The following is a 25,342-nucleotide window of genomic DNA, read 5'->3' on the forward strand; positions in this document are numbered from 1 at the left end:
GAAATTGAAACATCTATGTCACATTTATAAACGTACCACATTTACTCCAAATTATGTTAAATTTGAATTTTTGTTTGGTATATATGACATTAGAGTATTAGTTTGGAATTTTTTATGATATGAAATATAATAAGTGTGCCAATTTGAGGTGAATATATTATGAATATACTGATTTAAATTTTTTATGAGGTAAAAATAAATTTGAGATAAATATGATAAGTATGTATCAATTTGAAGTGTTTGTTGACATGAATAACTCGATTACACAGCAACAACCCGCCATCTGTCCGATGCTCCTCGATCGGAGCGCTCCCTCGGGCTGCTCAAGATTGCGCTGTACTCGATAGCCCACAGGCTGTTTTCCACAAGAAAAGAAGAGAGAGGTAAAATTAAAAAAAAAAAAAAAAACACTATATTTTACTTTGTTTTCTTTTCTCTGACAAAGACCCTTTCACCCCACAATAAATATATATAATTATATATTTATAACACTGTAGGAAAAAAAAAAAAAAAAAAACCTGTATTTTACTCTTATTTCTCTGTTTTGCGGCTAAATACAGGAGTCAAACAACCAGACATCTCCTTCGACCAAAACCGAATGAGCCAGTAACCTTGCCTCAGGCAACTACCTCGTGTGACGAAACCTAATCCAAGTAAGTTCAAATTTGACATATAATTTAATAAGTCACTTAAAAACCTCCTTAACATGAACATATCTATATTTGATGAACCTATGTTATACTTACTTCATTAAAAAAATTCCAAAGTATGTGGTTTAAAAATTCATGTAAACGGAGTGCGCTTGTTCACATGGGGAATCAAACATTTGGAGCATGTTTCATACCTAAACGACAAATATAAATGTTTTTTAACAAATATAGAAAGTGTGTACTCTTAACAAATTCTATGATGGATTTATTATAAAACAATTATTTAAAATAGTTTAGTGCTTTCTCTTTTCTATTATTCCAAAATTACCCTTTTCTTGACTCACACACAAATTTCTATTTACTCCATTCCACAATGGGCACCACTCTTTTCATTATTTTTTCAATGAATAATCAACAAGCATCTCATCCCATCACCAATTTTTCACTAAGTTCTCTATTCTTTCATCTGAGACATTATTGAATTCTTTTTCCTATCTTAGTGATTTACTTCTATTGGGAAATCCACCACTGAAAAGGCTCATGGAAATTACTTTTGACGCTTGTTTTCTTTTTCAATTCTAGATTCCAATCAGTAGTTTCTTGGCTTTTGCTGAAAACACGCACATTTTATGGATAAAACATACATCGTCCGATCTTTGGCATTGGAAGCATGACATTTTTAATCATTTGATTCCGAAACGATGATGCTAATTGCTAGTCGTCATTCATCCCTATCTTACCAAAGCCAACTACCGGAGAAGTCCTTCAAACAGGCAATATTTGGAAGTAGGCAGATCATTTACGTTTCTCAATTGTGGTGTGCCTTGTTCTCGCTAAGAATGCTAGCGGTGGCGATATAAATGGGGTTGTTTCTAGGTTGGTTGATGTATAAATGTCAATTTATTCGTTGACTGGAGAGTTGAAATTGAAGCGAACCCTCGATTCATTTTTTTTTCTTTAAATATATTATAAGGAAAATTATCCAAAAAAATTCTAGATTTATTGTAAAACCTTTTTTTTTTTCCTTTTGTTTATTTTTTTTGTATGTTTCTTAACAATCAGAGGCAGAGGATTACTTGGATCTTTTATAAGGATAGCTTTTCCGTATTGTTTTGCCACTCATTTTTGTTCATTAGTTTTGCATTTGTAATCACCTAGTCCTAATCATTTCAAATGTGTCAATTTAGTTTTAAATCTTTTAACAATTTACCAATTTAGTCATTCTAACAAAAATTAGTCGGAAATCGATGATGTGACAAAGTCAACGCCAACCATCCTATGTAACATGATCAACATTGATATGGACAATTTTTTTTTTTAATTTAATTTAATTTTTGTATTCTTTTCTTTCTTTCTTTTTTTTTCTTTCCTTTCCTTTTGTTTCCTTTTCCTTTCTCTTTTCTTCCCTTTTTCCTTCCACTAGCCGTCAACGGGTTGGTGGAGGTGGCAAGCCTCTCCTCATAGGCCTTAGTGAGTTGGTGGAGGTGGCAAGCCTCTCCTCATAGTCCTTAGTGAGGGTTAGCCTCGCCCTCACCTAATCTAGTGAGGCAATCATTGCTAATGGCCGGTGAGGGTGGTCATTGCCTGAGCCCAACAAGGGTGTTGATCCCCTCACCGGTTTTCGACAATCTCCGCTAGCCATTGATGACGCTTGGCGATGGCTAGCGGAGGGAAAAAAGGTAAAAAAAAAGTAAATATAAAAAGAAAATAAAAAGAGAAGGAAAGGGAAAAAGGAAGAATAAATTTAGAAAATTAATAAAAAAAATTGCAAAAAGTGTCCATGTCAATGCTAGTTGCGTGACGTAGGAGGACCAAAGTTGACTAGACCACTATGTTAGTGATTTTAGGATTTAGAACTAAATTGGCAAATATTCAAGATATATAGTATTAAATTGGTATAATTGAAATGCTTAGAATTGAATTGACTATGGTATAATATGTTAGGGCTTTTTAACAATTTTTCTATTAACGTGAAAAAGAACATGTAGTTAATCATCTCGAAAAAACCCTTTTTCTTTCATCGATGTACACACTACATGTATCTTAGTTTTTGTTGAGAGCAATCCATGCAAACAATAGCTTCCTAGCTATCACGTATATATCAACGAAACTTCAATTATCTAAGCAATCTAAGGCAACTCATTATAGGAGTGATTATAGTTTGACTGGGTTGGTCCAGCATCTAATTCAGAGACCAAACTACATAGTATTGGTCTCTAATTTTTGGATGGATGACCGAACTTATTAAGCTTGGGATTGAGAACCAAACTGACACTAGAGGTTCAGTTTGGTTTAGAGTCAACCTAAGAATAATCGATTATTTATTTATTTATTTCATTTTTTGTATTTCTCAAAAGGATAAACATACTATTTTAAATTACATATCCATCAATAATGCAATATTGAACAACTAAACTATGAAGTCCAATACATATTCAATATAAAATATAAGATAAAGTAACAATAGCAATTTGCATTTGTTAAAAGTAACAAACTATAAAAATGAACATGCAAGGTGAGAGAATAGAGGCGAGTGGCAAGGCGAGTGAACAAAGGCAAGCGACAAGGTAAGCAAGGTACAGGTGAGCAAGCGAGGTTGAGGTGAGTGAAGAGTTTTATTTATTTATTTATTTATTTATTATTATTATTATTATTATATATTTTTTTTCTACTTTCTAATGTATAAAACAAACTGAAATAAGAGTTAGAATTTAAAGTGAAATGTTATGTATAAGGTTGGTCCAACTTAGAATCAACCATAAATTCTCATAATCAAGAGTCAACCCACACAATGCAGGGTATAGATGTCCTAGGATCAAGGAGTGACCCAAGATTGACTGGGTTGAGCCGGTCTAGAGTTGATCTTGGACCAATGCTCACCCCTAGCTCATAGCCCAAGCTTGTTAAGGAGGATCATTGGATACTCACATATATACCAGTGTTTATTCATGCATGAGAAAATCTCCCAACGTGTCATTAATAATTATTCTGGAAGGATTTGTTAGAACGATTGGATTAGACACTTGTTAAATATATTTAATAAATGAAAGATCGATTTTTCAAAACTATAGTCATGTTCAACACGCATGCCAAAGAGATCACACCTATCGTAATTAATTAGAGGAAAGTTGTGAATTTTTTCCTTATATAAAGTAACTTAATAAATTAATGTCCTCATAAGAGCATTTTTGAAATAAAATCCCTTGTAAATGACAAATGATTTTCACCGTTCATTATTCACGTGGGTAACAACGTCTGAAGTTCGCATTCAAAGCACTGCAACATGCACGAAAATTTAGAGATTCGAATTGAACGTCAGTGTCCCAGTGTCCCAGTTGAAGCTGCCTGCCCCATTTTTTTTTTTTTTTTTTTTTTTTTGGCATCTCTGCGAAAATGGCTGTCTAACTTTCAAAACCTACCCATCGGTTGACTATCTTCAGCTTCAAGTCTTCAGCTATTCATTACTTCTACATAAATAAGTAAGCATGAGAAAAAAGGAGGAGGAAAAGGACAAAAGGGTTATGACTCGATAGCGATTCATACAATTATAGATCGCAATACCTAATATCAACCGATCTTTATTTTCATGCCACTAATTCCACCACTAATTCTAATTCTAATTAAGATTGTGATACATTTTAGTGCTCCCATATGCACTTGTGATGAATCCCATATGCACTTCAATCAACCTCAACCAACCTGTCTATTTAAAAGTCATCGGATAAGATTTCAAAGTCCGATATGTGGCCTTTGACCCTTAGACGATGAGTAGATACCGTGGATCCATATGCTAAAGTTTCCGAATATGTCGTATCAAGGTCAACTCAACCTTTACAGTTAGCCGACAACCACAGATTGAAAGGGGACCTGGCAAGGGCCCTCGCCTCCTAATTGCTTGTTGTCTAATGTAATTTTATAATTTATATATTTTCCTAATTTATCAAAGTTCAGATAAATTAATTCCTTTATGATGCCCCTCAGCTATGAAATCGTAATATCCAAAGTACATTACTTTGCATGTATCTGGTATTATGTCTTTTTTTTTTTTTTTGGTTATCTAAGACGTATTGAGACAATATTTGAGAAGCTTTTGTATCTTTCATTAGTACACATTTTTGCATTGTGGTGGTGCTTCCCATGAAGCTGGACACATCCTCAGTATGAGCTGCGTACTGTGGCTTAAAGCACCTCTTGATTAGCCCAACATTTACTTGATGACAAAGCAATCTAATTTCTCAATCCACATTAAGAGCAATGTTATACTTGCACGATTGTGTTCGGCTTACATTAGATGTAAATTGATTTACAGGAGTGTATGGTTATCCTTTCGCGTGTCGAGATGACTGGCAGATACAAATCCTCATTTTTTATTTTTTTTTGGAGAAATTCGAGCGTAGAAAAAGATTTGTAGGTCTATATAAGTTTGGAAACGTGCATGGAGACTTGAGGAATTTGTTTGGCCGGTGAAGGGAAAATCTTTCGGTCGACTAATGATGGGCGAGTACAAATAAGTCAAATGAACTAAGGCCTCCAAATAACAATGAAAATAAACCGTGCTTTATGAAAAGACAGAACAAAAGAAAAAAGAAACAAGAGGACCAAGAATGGCTGCTTCAGCTAAAGAAGATACTCATATCTTCTGCTAATTGTAATTTTTCTGATTTTTTTCCTCCCCTTTATTGTTGCTGGAAAATTGTCATGTTGGCTCTTATTTTGGGGTTCAAGTGCAAATCAGTTCAACATGTAATCGGCTGACCAATGCGAAGATCCACATCATTCGTTTGAGAGAGGCTCTTTATTGTCTTCCCATGTGTCCAAACGATTTCTTGCTTTTTCAACCTGAAAAATGCAAATTTCATACTCACATTAAGATTTAAAAAAAAAAAAAACCAAAAGAAAAGAATAATCATCTTCAAAATTTCCTTTTATTCAGCAAAATGGTCTTTCCTATTTGATCCTATTCCACGAGATAATGACATTGCGGTCATCGTATTCTAATTTTTTTGAAATCAAACTATTTGCTAAAGATTTGACATCGTTGTAGGATTTATTAGATGGAAACATTTGGAGTGAAGCCAATTGGTCATAGCCAACCTTGATTTGGAAGCACAATAATCATTAAATCCAATTAAAAATTATGTTAGGAGTATTTTGGATGACTTTCAAAGTCCACCCTTCGAGTATGTTGTCTTATCCGCGTGCCGAGACGTAGATTGCTTAAACTAATATAAGAGAGTCGAGAACCACAGGCCATAAACAAGTCGAGCAGAACGTTAGGTCGAAATTATCTTTTGTTGAGCAGCTCCTCCACCACAGGAATTGTTAACTCACTGTAGACATCATTATAAAGTTGACCAAATCTAGTAGACCCAAAGGGATGCTTATCAGCTTGCTATCATTCGTCTTTGAAAGCTCAATGAAAATAAACCTTGCTCACTCATTGATCATGGGGTCCATTAGAAGATTTTTTTTTTTCCCTATCATATCTTAGTTATCTATCCATGTATGCATGATGATAATGAATATGATCATCAAATCTAGTTAAAGAAAGAATAATCGTGGTAATCAGGTGTGGTTACCTCTTTGTCCCAGTTTGTCCGAGACGTGAACCAGATTAGAATCATGGTCTGGATTAGAGTGCCTCCAATCATGCCAGACCAAATTCCCTGCACCATAAGCCAATCTCTCAGATCATCATTTCTCATGCAGAAATTTCCGCTGAGTGTCCGCGTGCCCAATTACTCGACTAAAGAGAAGCCGATTATCGTTCTTATAAACCCTAATCTTCTAAGAAAGAATCATTGAGAGTCCATACCTTAGCTCCGAAATCAAATTTGAAGCCCAAGAGCACGCCGATTGGAATGCCGATAATGTAATAGCATCCCACGTTCACATACGCGACAAAAGCTTGCCATCCACACCCGACAGCCACTCCTTTATTTAAAGATAATAAAAGAACGGAAATAGTAAGAAAAGTTATCGTGATCAAGATCGTTTGTCCTCCAAGCAATCAATCTCCTGACCAATGTCTTCACAGACAGATACATTCAACGACCAGCCCACGAAAGAACCGAAGAATCTAAGACCGTTAGTTATTGCGTTGCTTCTTTGGGATCACAGAGCGACGCTTTGATAAAAGAAAGGATTTGGCTTTCCCGGGGAATTAAAAAGACCTAGAGATAAGAGACAAACCACTTCATGCCAACAAGGCCCGTTGGCGTATGCTGCATACCTCGTCGTCTTTCAGTGAAGGAATCATTGATCGACGTGATGAAGTAAAGACGATCACGTCTCGTTGGAAACCTCTATGTTCTGACCGGAAACACTGACAGACCCCCTGTTATTTTACTTCGATTTTGTTTCTAAGTCGAGGATACGCAACAGAGCAGGCACATTACCATGTTCTTTCCAAACTGTGCGGACAATCCGCTAATGGACACCCTCATTAGGTTGCGACTCATTCAGCTTTTCTCATCTTTGTCAGATAACAAAGATATGCGCAGCACCCTTACCCAAAAAAAAAAAGAAGATATGCGCAGCACTATCGACCGAGTTCCAAGTCACTAAAAGTTTAATTGTTAATTCATTGAAATTGGCTAAGTCAATAGCAAGCTTTCTAATATTTCACATTTAGAATAAGAAATCGACCGAGAGAATTCACGTACGGGTCTCTAATTTTTGGGTTTAAATTTTTTTAGTTGGTTAATTAGACTAATAATGAGAATATAATTGAAGAAAAAAAAATCAACAGTGGAGTCTTTATCACACTTTGCGTTAGGTAATTTGTCACGAAAAGACAAAACTCTCCATAAGATAAATCAACAAATTGCATGCATGCATGCATCCATGAACATCATGCCAAAGTACAAGTCCAAATCCGATGGTATGAATGATGATGAGCATCTATTCTAATCAAATCTAGCATGATCTAACATTCAAACAGAGAAGTAGATGGAATGAATTATCGTGCTCAAACCACATCTGACATCACCACACAGGCACTACAAAGCTCCATCCCGTTATTCTAGAATAGTAAAAAGCAAAGAAGGGCTCGATTACTCTATATAAACATAATTTCGGTCTAAGTTTTGTAATTTTGCAATATATTTAAGTCAATGAAATTTCAATATATATATAAATTCAAACTCGGGTATGGCACGAGATATGGGGCAAGTCCCAACTAAAGTAAATTACCATGTGGTGATTAATAATTTATATGTGATTCGATTGCTACCACATAAATGAGTACTTACCAAACCAAAAGTCAAGTAATTTTTTTAGTAATTGTAGTGATCGATTGGACATAAAAGTTTGTCACCAATATAGCCTTATCAGCCTTTTCTCAACTACTCAATCAATAGATGACTTGACACTAGAAAAGCCTATCATCGCAACCAATAATCTATTGTCGGATCCCAAAGTACATGATTCATGTCTTTATTTGGATGAGTGACGGTTCAAATTGGCCACCGCTTTCCGTGCACATGACCCACGTCTCCTGGAATTCAATGAGTCTAAAAGATGTCTTTTGATTATTCCAATGTCGAAGAGATTTTTTTAATGTTTTGGTGTTGTCGATTTGGTCTGGTGCAGTGTCTTTGAATAAATTTCATTTTTTTTTTATGGAAAGCGGCGCCGGCGTGGAATTTAATGTTAGTCGATCCAATCCCCATGCTAACAAAAGGAAAGCCGCAACTCCTAGACATTAAGAAGTTATAAACTTTGAATGATATATGGGGCAATATTCTTCTGAGACTATATATTTATTTCTACCACCGATATGATCGAGGCACTATTCATTATAGGGTAGAGAGTTTGCGAAATATATTATCTTCTGAGTCGAGTTCAGAATCAATTCGATGCATCATAATTTCATTTATTTGCTAAGCACTTCAATTTATTGGATGATGGATTATGCCCACTTATATAAAAATAGATTAAATCAAATCATATAATTCCCTCTAATTATTTTTCGAACCATCGAAACCTCCAAAATGATATTATTGTCCCAATTTTATTTCCTATCATATAATTCCTTCCAATTTAGCTGTTAGTGTTGTACGTGTGTCATCTAACATGACAAGCTTATACATTTATCGATTTGACATGATATGTCCAATGAATGACATGACACTTGGAAGGAATTGTGTGATAGACAATTAAATTGGGACGGTGGTGCCATTCAGAGTTTTCGTTGATGTGACGAATTTGAAGAATGACATGACACTTGGAAGGAATTGCGATAGAGAGTTAAATTGGGATGGTGGTGCCACTTGAGGGTTTTCAAGGGTTAAAAGTAATTTGAAATAAATACGCTCGCATGATATGAGTACGAAGATTTTTCAAGATATTATTCCTTAAAAATGAGATGAATGTGATGGGACTTTACCTGAGAGAACGGGCTGAATGCCATTGAGGATGATGGAGACGGCGAGGTAGGGGGAGAGCTCGGAGACGGCGTCGGAGACGGTGGTGCCGCTCGTGAAGACGTAGCTGATGACATTGCGCAGCGCCAGCACCACGATCGCCAGGAAGACCGCGATGAGGAAGGAGCTGGACGTCACCACGATCACCGCGAACGACGCTGCTCTCGGGTGCCCGGCTCCCAGCTCGTTGCTTACCCTCACGCTGCATTTACACGAACACTTTGCCAAATTCAAGGCCCAAAAAAGGAAAAAGAAAACAAAAAAAATGTATCTAAATTCACAGGAATATATGAAATTACATTTCGATAGAAGAGATTTATAACGAAATGAATATATATGTGGAATTTATAAATGTTGGACGAATGTGGGGACAATTTGTCAAATTCTAAAAAAATTCTAAATTTATTATACCATGGCCAGGACATCTTCGTATGTGGCTAGCGACTCTTGTTGACCCTTAGTAAAAGATTTTTTTTTTAAAAGAAAAGAAAAGAAAGAAAAACAAATTTTTTAAAAAAAAAAAAAAATATTTAAAAATATTATTTAAAAATGTCAACATTAGCCTGACCTTGCCATATTGGATGATCGACATTTATGTGATCGATTTCCAGATAAAATTGACTGAATGATCTCAATTGATAAATTGTGAAAAATTTTAGAACTTAATTGACATAATTGAAGGTTTATGACTAAATTTGCACAAGATAGATTTAGAACTTATTTGGTAATTTCCCCAACAAATGTGATATCAACTTCTCACTTTTTTTGGATTTTCAACTTATGCAAGCACAAGCATCGTGAGTGCTTGCATGCTGTATGCCATTCTTTACGTGACATGAGAACAAAACAGGAGGAAAATGCGTACCCCACTCAACTAGCTAAAAGCTAACATGGGTCGACAGTTTTTTATGCATTTCTTTGATGATAAGTTCTTTGTGGTCACTTTCTAAAATATTTCGCCCGAAATGCCAAAATAACATTAATTGATTAAAAAGAAATTATAATGGTTGCAACGACTTTCTCGACTGACCTTGCAGCTGCATTGAATCCCACAGAGATCATGTAGACCCATCCGGAGATCGTCATGCTGCAACACGAATTGATTAGAATAAATTAGTTGGATCTCAAGATCTGCAACACGAATTGATTAAAATAAATTAGTTGGATCTCAAGATTAGAGGGACGAACAATTGAGTCAGCAAAAAGCAATATAAGGAAGCACAAGAGGAGACAAGTCGTCTCGAGAGATTTCTAGTTGCCTAGCATCGGAATTATTCGCACGACACTCGGCACGAGATGATCGGCTTAAATGGACGTGGACCATGTGTTCTTTTCGTTCAAAATTAACCCTAGTCCACATGAAAATACCATATGGTTTCCTATAGCAGTCCGAACAAGTGCGGTTGCATGGATGTCCAAGTCATGGTTATTGCCGTTTTGGCCCCTTCTGTTCTGGCGTCTGTCGCGGGTTGCGGTCTTCGCGAGGAGTAATAAATAAGAGAAGGAGACTGGCTTGTCCAATTAGGAATAGTAGAGGAAGGACCGACGGTTGATGTTCTCGCATCGGGAAGGACCCAAGTATCTAGACACTGGTCCAACTTGCCCTCCTAAGACGCATTCACCTAACCCTAGGGTATAGTAGCCGGCGAGGGCATCGATCGGCCGCTATGTACCTTAGTTGATATGGTGAGTGACGTGATAGTCTATGAGCATGCTTTTATATAAGCAGCTCATATTATGTACATTTCGTAAGAATGTCAGGAATCATTGAATTGTGTCATTGTTATGGACGGACATTTTGCGTATTTAGTGCTAATCATACTATCTATCTATAGTCTTTCGAAAGAATCGGGGGAAGAAACATCACCCGAAAGCTTCGGCGAGACGTAGTAAAGCGAAAGGTTGGACTAACCAGATGGAGAGAGCGTCCAGGGCAATCTCAGCGTCCTGGAGCAGGCCAGCGATCAGCACCAAGATCTGATAATACCAGGTCTCCAGGCACAGCATCACCGCCGACGCCGTTGAGAGCTTCAAGAAGTCCCACAACCCCGTGAAGGCCTGCGAGCTGAAACCCCTCCAGGTGAGCTTGCACCGGTCGCTCACCAGTATGTACACGAACTGCGCCACCACGATGACCCACCACGAGAAGCTCAGCATGAGGGAGGCCCCGAGGAGGCCGACCCCGAGCTTGTAGATCACGATCCAGCTAAGAAGGAGGTGCATGGCGAAGGTCGCGGCGGATATGTAGGCGCTCGGGAAAATGATGCTCTGCGCCTGCAGGAACTTCTGGATCGGGAAGTTGGCGGCGTAGGCGAAGATCTGGGGGATGAGGCCATAGACGAAGACCGCCGCCGCGGATGCGATGGAGGTGGACTCGCCAAGGAGGAGGAGGAGTTGCTTGGAGAATATGTAGATGAACATGACTGGGATCGCGGTCGCCATCAGGAGGATCGTCGATCGCTGGAGGTAGACGCCGAGCATCTCGTACTTGTGGGCGCCGTAGGCTTGCCCGCATAGCGTCTCCACCGCGCTCCCCATCCCGAGCTACATCGGCGGCCGATCAATGCACCGGCCAGCGATTTTGCAATGGATACGTCAGGCATAGCGAAGGACAAAGTACAACATTAATGAAGCAATTCATTAGGAGGCCTATGCAAGTTAAACGTTGTTTTCCGTGTGTCCGTGTCCAATGCGAAACATACGGAAGTTTCGGGACAAGTGGGACAGACCTTACTTAACTTTCTAGGAAAGATGATTGAAATGATGTCATGGACAAAATGATTGCGTACCATGAGGCCGTAGGCGAAGATTTGGATGCCATTGTTGCCGAGGGAGGCAGCGGCGAGCTCGAGGTTGCCAAGGTGGCCGCATAAGATCTGGGTGGACATGGAGGTGACGTTGTTGAGAAGGTAGACGACAACGGCGGGCGCGGCGAGGCGGAAGAGAGTCTTGAGCTCGATCCGCGTGGCCCGCCAGAGGCGCCTGAAGCGGGGCAGCTCGGTGTCGGATAGCATGTCCTCCAGGGCCGAGCTAACCGTCTCCACCGCGGGCTGCTGCTTGGGTTGCAACAGCGGTTCTTGGTGCTGGTCGCTTTCGTCACTGGCTATGATGCCATCTCTCCCTGTAGAGTCCATCTCTCTCTCCCTCTCCCTCTCCCTCCCTCTCTCTCTCAGCAGTTTTTGAGTGAGAGTGGGCGGATTGAAATCAAGGTCCCAAATAATCTGCTATTTTTTTTAACTCTAGCAAGGGAAAAATTCTAGGTCTCTTATAGATGGAGGATAGAGCGAGGAACGTGGGCCGCAGAAGAGACATTCAGAATCTGAACAAGCCCGAAAATTCAGCATTTGTACATTTGGGGTCGCACCCCAAAATTGGTGACGTCATAAAATGGAATTTGTGCAGCGTATGTGCAAAGGAGATAAAAGTGGCTTTCGATACTAGCAAATACCAGTGCCACGAAGAAGAATCAAACGCAGCCGTGTCAACATCTCTCCTGGTGGCTCAACATATTTTCAATAGCTTGGTAAAAGAAAGTAAAAAAAAAATCATAACCATTACTTAGCAAAATGAAAGAAATGACACGTGTCAATTTCTCAGCAACCCTTCCCCCCTTTTTTTTTTAAAAATAATGATAATTCTAGTATTTCACGAGTATTGCGCCCTTTCTTAGCAGGTTTTAAGGTTGCAATTGACTTCCTCGTTGAGCACCATATGGTGTGAGATGGCGCCGTCGCCTGCGCAATAAAGAAAAGCTTTTTAAGAAAGAGATGGTTGTTGGATCATGCATGACGAATCTTAGGAACTACCAAAGTCTAATTTCTATTTGTACTCGTGAGTAAAATGGCTGTTGCATGTGTTAGTCAAACCCCAATTGTGGCCATTGATTTTTGTTATTGTTGGTGTTGTTTGTCTTAGACAAGGAACTAATTTGAAGTTTCAGAATGAATGACGGCTCAAGCCGTTTTGAGCTCGAGGCTGCATCCAGCAATTCATTTCCTTGAACTCGAACTCAAACTCGACACGAGTAAAAAAGGAAAAATTGACCTAACATGGAAGTTGGGTTTGAGCTCTTTAGCTTTTGAAATGCATGAAAATTGAAATAAGCTCGCGGGTCCGATCCGATAGGACTGAGCATGTGGCGGCTCCCAAAGTTGGAAAAAGATTCAGGTTGATCTCAAATAATTTGCCAAAGGATCTCGAATAGCCCGCGAGGAGCTTGAGTCATCAATACATTTTTCAGTGAGACACAAATTTCAAATAATTTGCCAAAAGATCTCGAATAGCCCCAGAGGAATTTAAATCATCAATACCTTTTTGGGTGAGATGCAAGAGAAGGGTTTTGTGCGATTATTGCAAATTAGGAGTCTCATCGATTGTGCATATTGCATTATTCCAAAAAATTGTACTTGCTCCGTTCATTCCGAAATATATTAATTTAAAATTTACTGAAAGCTGAAAGTGAATGACTTTACATATTATGAGACATCAAACGTACGGAAAGAACATTTTCACAATTGCAAAGTGTGTTTAATGCGACCATTGTGTGTTCATCTTTTTATCTTTTATAGGTTCGAGGAGGTTCAAGGAGTCTTAAAAAGCTAAAATGCTCATTCCAGCTAACAATTGACCTAGACTAAACCAATCCACATGAAACTGACAGTTGCAATTAAAACGCTGTCTTTTTCTGTCCATGTCCTCCCAACAGAGCAATGGTGCTGCCTCCACCACGTATTTTCTCTAGGAAACCGAATAATAATTAGGAATGAGTCGATAAATATTGATACGAATATTCACATATGATTTTTTTTGCGTAATCTTTTCAAATTCGAATAATATTATAGATTTGAAGGAAAAGTTAAAAATATACTTTGACTTTTTATAAATCTAGACGAATAACCCTAATTGAAATTAACACATGCTCACTTGAACTAAGTATAAATTACATTGCCAAATCAACACCAAACGTAAGCATTTTATACGCTGTCAATATATATTTCACATTGAAAATGAGCATTGAATTGGTCTTGAGAGATCATGTGCATCGTGATTATTTTTTTTTCTTTTGGTTTTCTAGATTCAATTGTTGGATTAATGAATTTAAGCGAATTTCATAAAATATTTATTTAGGTTCCTCAACCGGTTGCCATGGACTTGTGAAAGAAATTTGCTGTCAACTCGTCTTGGTCATTTTATAATATAACTGAGATGATTACAATAGCACCTCTTTTAATAAAACATATGAAGGATCTTTCATGAAAGCGAATCTTTTCGGACATCCTTAGCAACTACATCAATTTAGTTTTAATCTTACAGTAGGTGGAACTTCAACATCATGGTCATGCATCAAACTAAGAATACTCTCTCTCTCTCTCTCTCTCTCTCTCTCTCTCTCTCTCTCTCTCTCTCTCTCTCTATCTCTCTCAATCGTATCCATCGCGCATATTCCATCATTACCATTTTGGGTGAAACTAACAAAAAATAAAATAAAATTCACCCACAAGTTAGGAATCACATTGATCACGCATCCCTTTATTTATGAAAGGCAAAAACTACCAAAAAAATCTTTATACATGGATGCTGAAAGACAAACAATATTGGCATAACATTTTTACCAAAAAAAAAAAAAAACAATATTGGCATGACACTCACGTGGTTTAAAGGAAATAAAAAACGATGTTTTAGTTAAAAAATCATCTAACGGAATCTTAACGGAGAATAAATGAGTACAAGTTTGGGATTTTTTATATTATAAGAAAAAAGTGTAAATACGTCATAGTGTCATAGTTTGGGGTTTTTTATGTCAACAAAAAAATATGTTTAAGATAAATATGTCACAGTGAGCATAATTTATAGTTTTTTTTATAGTCTTTTCTCATTTCTAAAAACTTGTACTCATGACTTCCATTCCGATATTTAAAATAAAAAATATTTATCTAAATTGAAATTTATAGAAAGTGGCAAGTTAAAGATAAATCCCGCCCCAAACAGGCTTGTTGACACCTAAATTTTAGTGACCCATTTAGACATTTATCGTATTAAAAAATTATGGGTTAATTTTATCCCTAAAAAATAGTTAATCGCATAGCATATAGTTTTAGGTACATTTATTTTAATTTGCATTTACATTGGGCTTGTGACAAATGGGTTTGAATTGGTAGTTCTGAACTTTAATTTAATGAGTTGGATTAAGCTCACGGAGAGAGCAAATTAGCCCGAGCTGTTATAGAGAATTGACAGTGGATTTTTCAGTATTTTCGAGGAGATAATGCGAGCTCATTTTTGTGAGATTCGGAATCTGGAAAAATTCGATTACAATCAAGGAAGTTTGGCGATGTTCGATCAATCTTTGGTGAGTTATTAAAAATAATAAAATGAACGATCTAATGGGAAAAAGGATTTCTTGCTGATCGCGTGAATGTAAACTTGCGGACAAAGACATTAGAAAAAGGCAAGAAAGGATTAGCTGATGGGAAGAAATGTTTAAAAAATATTCTTCAATGGGGACACATTGATCCGCAATGCATACAAGGGAAAGAAAAAGAATAAAACCTCACAAAAGAAGGAAGTCGGTAGGTGATTTTCTTTAGTATATTCATATTTCCTGTTTTGAAGTGCAGAGTCGGACGCTATAAAAGCAAGCTCACTATAGACAAGCAACGAGGGGGGCCACACAATTGAAGACATGGCCATACACTGAATTGAGGGAAACAAAACACGTGAGAAAGAGAGGAGAGGTCCTTCGGCCAAGCCTTGGTCGAAACACCGCTCGTGCTATCCCTCCGCCTCGGAGCCCAGCGACATTGAGCACCTGCTGCCACGAGCTCCAACCTTAATGACGAAGCTGATGTTCGGACGTGCCACCAGCACCGACGCTCAAACAGAGAGCATCTTTGAAATTTCCGTCCAAAACTAGCTGTGATCCAAGCTTGCTCGGAGCCTGCTCCGCAACGTTTTAAGCTGTCCCGACAAGTTCCAGCAAGCGTTTGGGCCAGGCTTCACTTTTGCCGCTAGAAGAAGTTTGCTCTCAATCAACCTTGAAAGGAAGTCCATTCGGTGGAGAGTCTGCAATGGTGCAAAGGGAAAATAAAAAATATAAATTGTGAAAGTGGTGGGAGTCAGGCGAAGAAAACGTGATCTGGATCCAAGAAGAAGAAAGTGAAGTGGAGATCTTGAAGGAGAGAGAAAGCATCACAAGAGGGATAGTCCACAAATTCATTGCGGTCCTTTCTTTTTTTTTGCTCTAGCCAAGTTGAGGCGTCCATCGGGCCTACTCGTCCACTCGGTCAAGAACCACTATCGAAGTTTGTGTTTTGCAGGTCCATCTCGCCGTCGACGCGGTCGCTGTTTGCTGTCATCTACATTGCCGCACGCTGCCCACCGCCATCCGAGCCTCAAAATTTACATAATTACGGCAACAAACCGAAGGATTCTCGGCGAAGGCCTGGCTTTAAATTAGAAGATTTCTTTTCCATTGCTTGCGGTGTGGAATTTACGTGCGTGCAGGTCATTCGGGTCAGAGGGACACGTGAACCCGGTCAAAAGGACCATGTCAGTTTGAAGTCCAAGAGAGCCTTCGTGAGCCAGGCCCATCTCTTAGAACTTCCGACATCCATCAAAAATTTATCGACCCATCATCATTGCTCGACACCACCAGATTAGTCCAGTGATATTGACGATCCTCGATGCTCCGGCGAGTCCTCCACCGAGCTCAGAGCCATCACCACCGCAATTCGCATGATTCGTTGTCCCTCTGAGTTTGGAAACGGTATCCGAGTGATATTGCAATTTAGGTAATAATTTTCATCAAATTGATCTTCATATATTTTTATTGCCTAATTTGTGAAATTGCTATCTCGTATGAATCTTTAAATGATGCTATCGTATCCATAAATATAAAGTATCTTTTTTAAATTGGGAAATCTTCCTAATTTCACAACGTGCATATGATTGACGGTCCGATTTCACGCTCGAAATATGACTCGCAATCGCACGGAAAAATCGCCAATCCGATCTCACGCTCGAGATTCAATTCGCGGTTTTATTTAAAATTGGCCAATCCGATCTCATGCACGAGATACGATACGTCAATTTATTTCCCAAAATTAAATGGACATGGATGATATCTTGCTTGATTTGGTGCCGTGCTGTTTTTGATGCCTTTATTTGTTCGCTCCTGTAATAAAAAAAACATTTGAGTTAGATTAGGTTCATGTTAGAATTACTTATTTTAGGATTATTTTGCATGTTTAGAATAGGAAATTTATTTATTTCAAATTCCTTAAATAAAAATTCAAAAAAGATGCATTCATTTAAGATGTTAGTTTTATATTAGGATAGATTGCATGCTTATTAAGAAAATAGAAAATCATGTGCACGTCATATAGCGTTAGGGTCACGAAATGCACGTCATTTAGTGATTGTTGCTAGGTTCATTTAATTAGAAATTGCCCGTCATTAGAATTAAGTCATTAGGTTAATTTAGATTGCACATTTGATCATTGCATTTCTTTAGAAATTATTTTACTCATGTCATACAACTTAGGTCATATTGCCATGTCATATCATCTTAGATTAGTAGCATGCATTGCATGATTATCATTAAATAAGTGAAAAAAAAGGGAAATTGCGTGTTAATTAGAAATCATATTTAAGATTGTTGATGTGAATTCTAAACTAACAACGCAGATGCTTTTGTTGCTATGAAGTAAGTCCTGCAATTTATTCATTGCTTTCTTGGATGTTAAATTGGTGGTTTGCGCACCTGCATGATCGCCGCACATGTTAGGGAAATAATTTTAAAATCAATTCAAGCTGCCTGCCAAACATTTTTCGAAATAAAAGAGAAAGGTATCGAAAGGGCGTTAGAGAAATCTAGCGTAACCAAAGTCCCCGAACTCATAAATCTCTGGTTCGTAAGAGTAAAGTAAATCTCCGTTACTTTGCTTGGGTTTCTAATCGACCCACCAAAAATAAATTAGTGGCGACTCTAATTGAAAATCAATTGCATGTTAAAAACTTGAACCTAAGTCGCGAATTGGTATAGGCTTGGGAGAGCCCGAGTTAAGTCTAGGCTTAACAATCCATTAGCCAAAACCTAGGTGGTTCACACCCCGAAAAAATTTGGTCGCAACAAGGCTGAATAAAGTACATGGCTTTACGCATTATGAGATATTAAATGTACGAAATGAACATTTTCCATATTTGGAGAGTATGCTTATTAGAACATTATATGTTCTTCTTATGATATTTCCCTGTTTTAAAGAGTTTAAAATGTTTTCGACCAAAAAAAAGAAAGGAGTTTAAAATGCTGGATGCTTCCTCGAATTAACAAGTAAGCATGACTAAAACAATTTACATGAATCTGCCAGCCGCGATTAAAAACACTTCTTCTCTACTTTCAGTGTCTACAATTAATAAATTCATATGAAGATGATTTGCTTAGCTAATCTTGTCAGCCATTACTAGGAACTATCTCATTCTAGTTTTACTCTTATGGTAAGTGGAACTTCAACACTACGTTTGTGCATCAAACCAAGAGAAAATTCTCTTTACCTTAGTTATTGAATTCGTGATAAAATTACCCAATCAGATATAACTCAATCTACAGCAAATTATGTGTCCAAATGAATTCATATTCCACGAGTTTTAACTCAAACGTATAGGGTACATTCCATTATTTCGTTTTTGGGTGAAACACATACGAAAAATTTCATGCATTATTTAAAGTTAGAATTCACATCAATTGCACATATTCCAATATTTATTAAAAAGAAAAAAAAACTTGCGTTTGTGACTTTCACTCTAAAATTTAAAAATACAAAAAAAAATTAATTGAATTTAAATTTTTTAGAGAGTTGAACGTTAAAAATGAATTTCACCCTAAACAAGCCCGAGTAAAGTGCATGACTTCGCAAGAGTATGTTTGTGAGAGCATTGTATGTTCACCTTATGATTTTTCCCTGTTTCAAGGAGTTCTAAAAAGCTAGATGATTCCTCGAACTTGACAATTAAGCTCGACAAAAACAATCCACAAGTATCTGACAGCGGCTAACTATAACACTTTATTTTTATTGTCAATGTCTACCATTGGTTAAGCATATAAAGATTCTTTTACTTGCCTCGAATCTTGTCAAACAATTTGAGTAACTATCTCATTTTACTTTTAATCTTGTAGTGCTCTCTCTTTCTCTCTCTAGAGTCTCAAGTCAAATTACAAAATTCATAATAGGTTACTCAATAAGATATAGCTCAGTTTAGATGAATTTATACTTTTAAGAGTTTTAACTCAATCGCATTGATCGTCCGTGTTCCATTACTTCCTTTTAGGGGTGAAACACACAAAAATTCTCATGCATTATTTCATCTTAGAAATCGCATAGATTGCGTATATTTCATTAATTCAAAGACATCTACTACTATCTGAGTGGTGCAGTCACTACACCAAAAAAATAAAATAAAATAATGAACTAAGAATTTTGTCGCCTTGTAGACAACAAAACTCTTTTGCCGTGAACCGTTCGTTTGCGGTTTGCTCTGCCGTCTTTGCCTAAAGCAACAAAATTAGGTTGTCTTGCTCAAAGAAGAACGCATTTTGTGTTGCCATAAATTGGTGGAAAGCAACAAAAATTTGTTGCCGTATATAAAACTAATGGCACCAAAGGCAGTGAAAAATTTGTCGCCTTTGGTAAATTCCTTCTATCACATTAGGTTTAATTTTTAGGTTATGGACGAAGGTACATATTTTTATTTTTCGTCACCTTAGACATTGTTCATTTATTTTTAATTGGAATTATGAACAATTTCCCAATAAAAGAGAAAAAAGAAAAGAAATAGGAGGTGAAAACTCGCCAAGGGGCGGCGAACGAAGGATGAAGAACAAATGAGAGAGAGAGAGAGAGAGAGAGAGAGAGAGAGAGAGTGCTTAGGCCCACCCAATGGACGGGAAAACTCCAGCCCGTAATGGACTGGAAAACCACAGCCCATATTAATTTGGCCCAACAGGCAGGAAATTCTTGGGTTTGTTGTCTCAGGGTCGACCCAATACTGAGTTTTTCGCCTTAGGTCGTGCCCAAAGGCGACCCAACAATAATTTTGTTGGGATAATTTAATCACCGCGTTAGAGACTTCTAGTGTAGATTGGCCAAATAAACTATATTAGATGATATGAAGTCAATTAGTGTTACTCATTACACTTGCGAGGTCGACTCACAAGCAGATCGGGTCGCTAAAGCCCATCGTCGTAAATCTTTTTCTCCTAATTAGAGTACTAACCAGGGCCCTTTTGGAATGTCCTTTGTTTAGAAACACTTAGGTTTTGTTTCCATGGCAACACTGTGAACGAATGAAAGACTTTGCATTAGACCAAAAAAGTTACATTAGACGATGCAGCACATGTACTTTGGAGAGACGTGTGGCCTTCTACCATTAGGCCAACAACCACTTTGATGATTGGTTGACCATGTTGATTGGAGATCTGCCTTAATGAACTGGGGTGGTTGGAATAAAATAAGGAGCCAAATGGGCACGACCCCCATGTGGATATGCTGCGGAATCTCGCCAATAATGGTGATGCGATTAGCCGATTTGACTAGGCACGACTCTAGCAATCGTTGATGGCTAAGGATCAACATCTAAATTCAGATGTTCAGATTCCAAATGACTATTCAAAGCAATGGTGAATCAAAATGCATGCCTTACATATAGGTTAAAGCATTTAAGTTATCTACTCATCCGTCATCAAGCTGTGCAGAGCAATGAATGCATGCTAATGCTGATCTAGTCTAGAGTTTCTATGTTGAATCATTGACAAAATTAAAATGATGTGTATGTGCTAACTGAAGGAGTTCATAAATGGATACCCATTTTGTGATTTTGTTAATGTCTAGTCTGGTCCCATTAATGAGGAGTTAACGAGGAATCAACAAATGGGTTTCCATTCCATGTACTTTCATTGCATAGAATTAGACCATATTCACATTACATTGTGACAATGTTTAAGGTCTTTCATCGGATAATTTACCAGTTCTCGCATGAATTGCTAATATAAAGTACATCTCTACCGTTGAACATTCAATGGTTAAGATGTGGTCACCTTCTCAATTTTTCGTTTTTTGGCTTTTTATCTTTCTTCATTTCTGGTCTTTTTCCAAACGATTAGGCCCTTTGCTGATTGAAAAACATAATAATAAAATTTAAAAATCCTTAAAACGACATCGTTTTGAGCCCCATCGGACATAACATATCGCCAACTATGCCATGTAAGATGACTAGTGATGATTGGACCATCGTGTTAGAGATTTCTAGCCTAAATTGGCAAGATGAATTACGATGAAAAATCTTCATAAGATCTAGGACAACATTGGCCTAATTAGAAAATTTAGGATTGAATTAGCAACCATATAATATGTTTAAAACTCTTTCTAATTTGGCCAATGCTGTTGGTGCGAAAATGGCCTAGCAATCAATGGAGATCATGCTCCTCAAGTTTTTAGCTGAAGTGAAGTTTAATGTGCAGAGTCCTGTGACAAGAGCATAATGCAAGGTAGCATTCAGGACATTAGAGGCAAAGCTCATATGAATGTGAGAAACAAAGTCTCGTCGAACATAACTAAATGCCATCTGGTGTCCAGACCCAGTTCTTCGTTCACTCTCCACCTGCTCCCTTATTAGCTCTTGTTTTATGAGTTGGGTTTGCTCGTAAATTTCATTATAATTCTTGATGTTAAGGGCACTAGTCATTTTCTAATGTCTGTCCTCAAGTCTTTCATAAATCTCTTAGCTTTCTCTTCTCGATCCTCTACCAATCTAGGAGAATACATGGAGAGCTCAGAAAATTTCCCTTCATATTGATCCATAGTTACCTCTTTTTGGCTCAATTGAACGAACTTCGTTATCTTCCTATCCTTAGCGCAATCAGAGAAATGTTTTATGTAGAAAGCTCTACCAAATTCATCCCGCGTTATTGCTGTATTGACTAGAAAGATTGTGTCTCTGGAGGCCCTCCACCAATGCTTGGCATTTCGAGTCTCGAGTCAAATTACCAAATTCGTGATATATTACTCAATCAGATATAACTCAATCTAATTGAATTTATACCCTAAAGAGTTTAACTCAATTGCATCCATCCCGTTCCATTATTTCCTTCTGTAAGTGAGACACATAAATGCTCATGCATTTATTTCAGATTAGGAATTGCATCGGTTGCGTGTATTCCATTAATTCAAAGACATCTACTAGTATAGGCCAAACAAAAGACATATTAATATCTAGGTAGTGCAATCAATGTCAAAAGAAGGGCTAAGGTATTTATTGCCTTAGGTAAAGGCGACAGAACTCTTTTGTCGTAAACGATTTGTTTGCGATTTGCTTTTACGCCTTTGCCTAAACCAAAAAAATTAGGTTGTCTTTCTCAAGGATGAACTCATTATTTTATTATTATTATTATTTTGGTGACCAAGGAACCGCCGGAGACTCCTTTCGGGGTCACACGACCCTCCGGTGCTTGGTAGCACCATTGGCCCTCGCCGTAAGCCGCTATTTAGACGTAAAATCTCGGGGGAGACTAGCCCAACATCCCATCGCCAGAGCCCCCACTTAAATCGTCATAGTAACACGGGGATTCGAACTCTCGACTGCAGCATTGCAAGAGAGAACGAACACCAACGTAGTTGCCCACGGGTGGGTAAGATGGACTCATTATTTGTTGCCATAAATTGGTGAAAAGCAACAAAAATTCGTCGCCTTAGATAAAAATTGACACCAAAATGATGAAAAATTTGTTGCCTTTGGTAATTTTTATTTATTTATTTATTTATCATGTTAGGTTTAACTTTTAGGTTATGCATGAAGATAAATATTTTTATTTTCGTTCCGATGGGTCTGTTTGTTTGTAATTAGAATTATGATCATTCTTTTACTATTTTTTTCTATGAAGATTAGATCATAAAATTCGAAAGTTTGTCATAACACTATATCAAATATGAATAAGCTCGACAAAAAGTTTCATTACTTCAAAATTCAAATATAGATTAAAATATCAACAATATAATAAAAATATTAAGAATAAGAATATTGAACATTGCAAGTATTCAAATGCAACAAAAATCCTCCCGGCAGACATAAAAACAATTACAAGATAAAAAAACAAAAAATCAAACATTGAAAGTTCCGTCAAAAGTCTTTCGGCGTTGATCCCACTCCGATGCATATACTCCTCGTTAGGACTAATTGGTTTCTAGTTAGGTCATACTCCGAGGTGGAACCGGGAATCTGATCGAGAGAACCGGTTCACGATGACAGGGCCAGGAACCGGACCGACCAATCATAGAAAAGGGAACCGGACCAACTAACCGGCTCGGTGGAACCGGTAAATTTAATGTTTTGGGCCAAAAATAAAATGAAAAATGAGAGAAATGATGAGGAATTAAGGTTTTTTAAGAAATTTGAAAATATATATACAATATATATAAAATTAACCAATCCGATCCGGTCGGTTCGGTTCCCACTGTGAAATCGGGAATTGGATCAACTGACCCTCAGTTCCAAAAACGAGAATCAGGAACTGGACTACCCTCTTTGGGAACCGCCCAAAACCAGCCAGCCCGGTTCGGTTCGAGCGAGTTCCCGATGCACACTTCTACTCCTCGACAAAGCAAAAAGACATACATAGAAATTATAAAATTTACACATAACTATTAAACCAAATAAATATATAACATAATAAATTAAGGGATAAAACCACAAAAACCTCAAACTTTATCAACCGTAACACATTTTATTTTAAACTTTTTTTGTGATATGAAGAATCCCAAACTTGTACCGGTTTGACATATTTACCCATTTTTTTCTTGTGACATGATAAATCTCAAACTTGTATTCACGTGTTATATTTATCCCAAATTTAGTGTTATTGAAAAGAATTTGGAGTTTTTAGTATCACAAAAAAATCTAAGATAAATGTGTCACACTATACAAGTTCGGTAGGTACAAGTTTGGGATTTTTGGTGTCACAAAAAAAAATTGGGTAAATGCGTCGCAATGAATATAGTCTAGAGTTTTTTTGTGGCTTTTATCCTAAAATTTAAAAGTCATACTCAATAATTCGATGGTGGTGACCAGGTTGTTGGGTGGATGGCCACGGCTGCCAAACCAGATTCGGCCTTGGCTTGCTCTGGCCCAGGTTAGGTCGCGGCCGCGATTGTTAGGCAATAAACAAAAAAGCAATGGATGAAAACTCGCCAAGGGGCGACAACAAAAGAAGAAGAACAAATACGAGAGAGAGAGAGAGAGAGAGAGAGAGAGAGAGAGAGAGAGAGTCTGCGTAGTTCTGCGTCTTTTTCTCTTTCGTTCTGTTCTCTCTTTTGGCCCAATAGACGGGAAAGCTCCCGCCCATATTATTTTTGGCCCAATAGGCAGGAAATTCTTAGCCCAAGGCTACCAAATACTAATTTTGCTGGCGAAGATTATTCAAAAAAAAAATCTTAAATCTATTATATGACTATCAATACTATCAATTTAGTCATGAGTTTTTCAATTTGATTAATGTAATTCTAAACCATTTGGCGATTTCCCAATATAATCCATTAGACCAATTCAAGTCGAAAATTATTGACGTGGACGCTGGTAAGACATCTTACCTAATGTGGCTAGTGATTTAATGCATTTGACGCCGCTAAAAGTGATGACGTTTTGCAATCTCTCATTTTCTTTTCCTTTTTTCCTGTAGTTTCTTGAATTTTTGGCTGGAGATCTAGGGGAGCGATCCTCACTAGCCATGGGTAAGGGCGTTGTAGCCCTCCCCGACCATAGGCAAGGCGGTTGTGGTGCGTAGGCTCGTGCTTTTGATTGGTGAGGGCTGTCAATCATCACCAAGGCCTCGGTGACCTAGCCAGTTGAGAATTTGGGAAGATGAATGAATAAAAGAAAAGAAGAGTTAAAAAAAAATTCAAAATTCAAAACGGCATTGTTTTTAAGCCCCATTAAATAAGTTAGATTGTTCATTATGACATATAAGATGGTAGTTGCTAACTGGAATACCACATTAGGGATTTTTGGCTTAAATTGGACATGTGGACTACTTTAGAAAATCTTTAAATGGTTTAAGACTATATTAACCAAATTGAAATATTTAGAACTAAATTAACATTCGTACAATATGTTTAGGATTTTTTGGACAATTCTTCCAATTTATTGCCTTGGGTCATACCCCAAGGCAGCAGAAAACTATTTTCATTGCTTTAAATCTACCCCAAGGCGACGAAATTGTAT

General features: G+C 37.6%; 1 protein-coding gene across 1 annotated transcript; it reads right to left on the minus strand.

Moving 5' to 3' along the window:
- Positions 1-5,114: 5,114 nt before the first annotated feature.
- Positions 5,115-12,490, minus strand: LOC104441397 (protein DETOXIFICATION 40). The gene is made up of 7 exons (XM_010054535.3): positions 11,866-12,490; positions 10,989-11,620; positions 10,107-10,163; positions 9,040-9,278; positions 6,466-6,584; positions 6,230-6,316; positions 5,115-5,489 (listed from the first exon to the last, which is right to left on the minus strand). The coding sequence occupies exons 1-7, from the start codon at positions 12,208-12,210 to the stop codon at positions 5,424-5,426; spliced, it is 1,545 nt and encodes a 514-aa protein (XP_010052837.2). The 5' UTR covers positions 12,211-12,490; the 3' UTR covers positions 5,115-5,423.
- Positions 12,491-25,342: the final 12,852 nt, after the last annotated feature.

This window comes from Eucalyptus grandis, chromosome 4 (assembly GCF_016545825.1).
Source record: "Eucalyptus grandis isolate ANBG69807.140 chromosome 4, ASM1654582v1, whole genome shotgun sequence".
In the NCBI taxonomy this organism is placed as follows: Eukaryota; Viridiplantae; Streptophyta; class Magnoliopsida; order Myrtales; family Myrtaceae; genus Eucalyptus; species Eucalyptus grandis.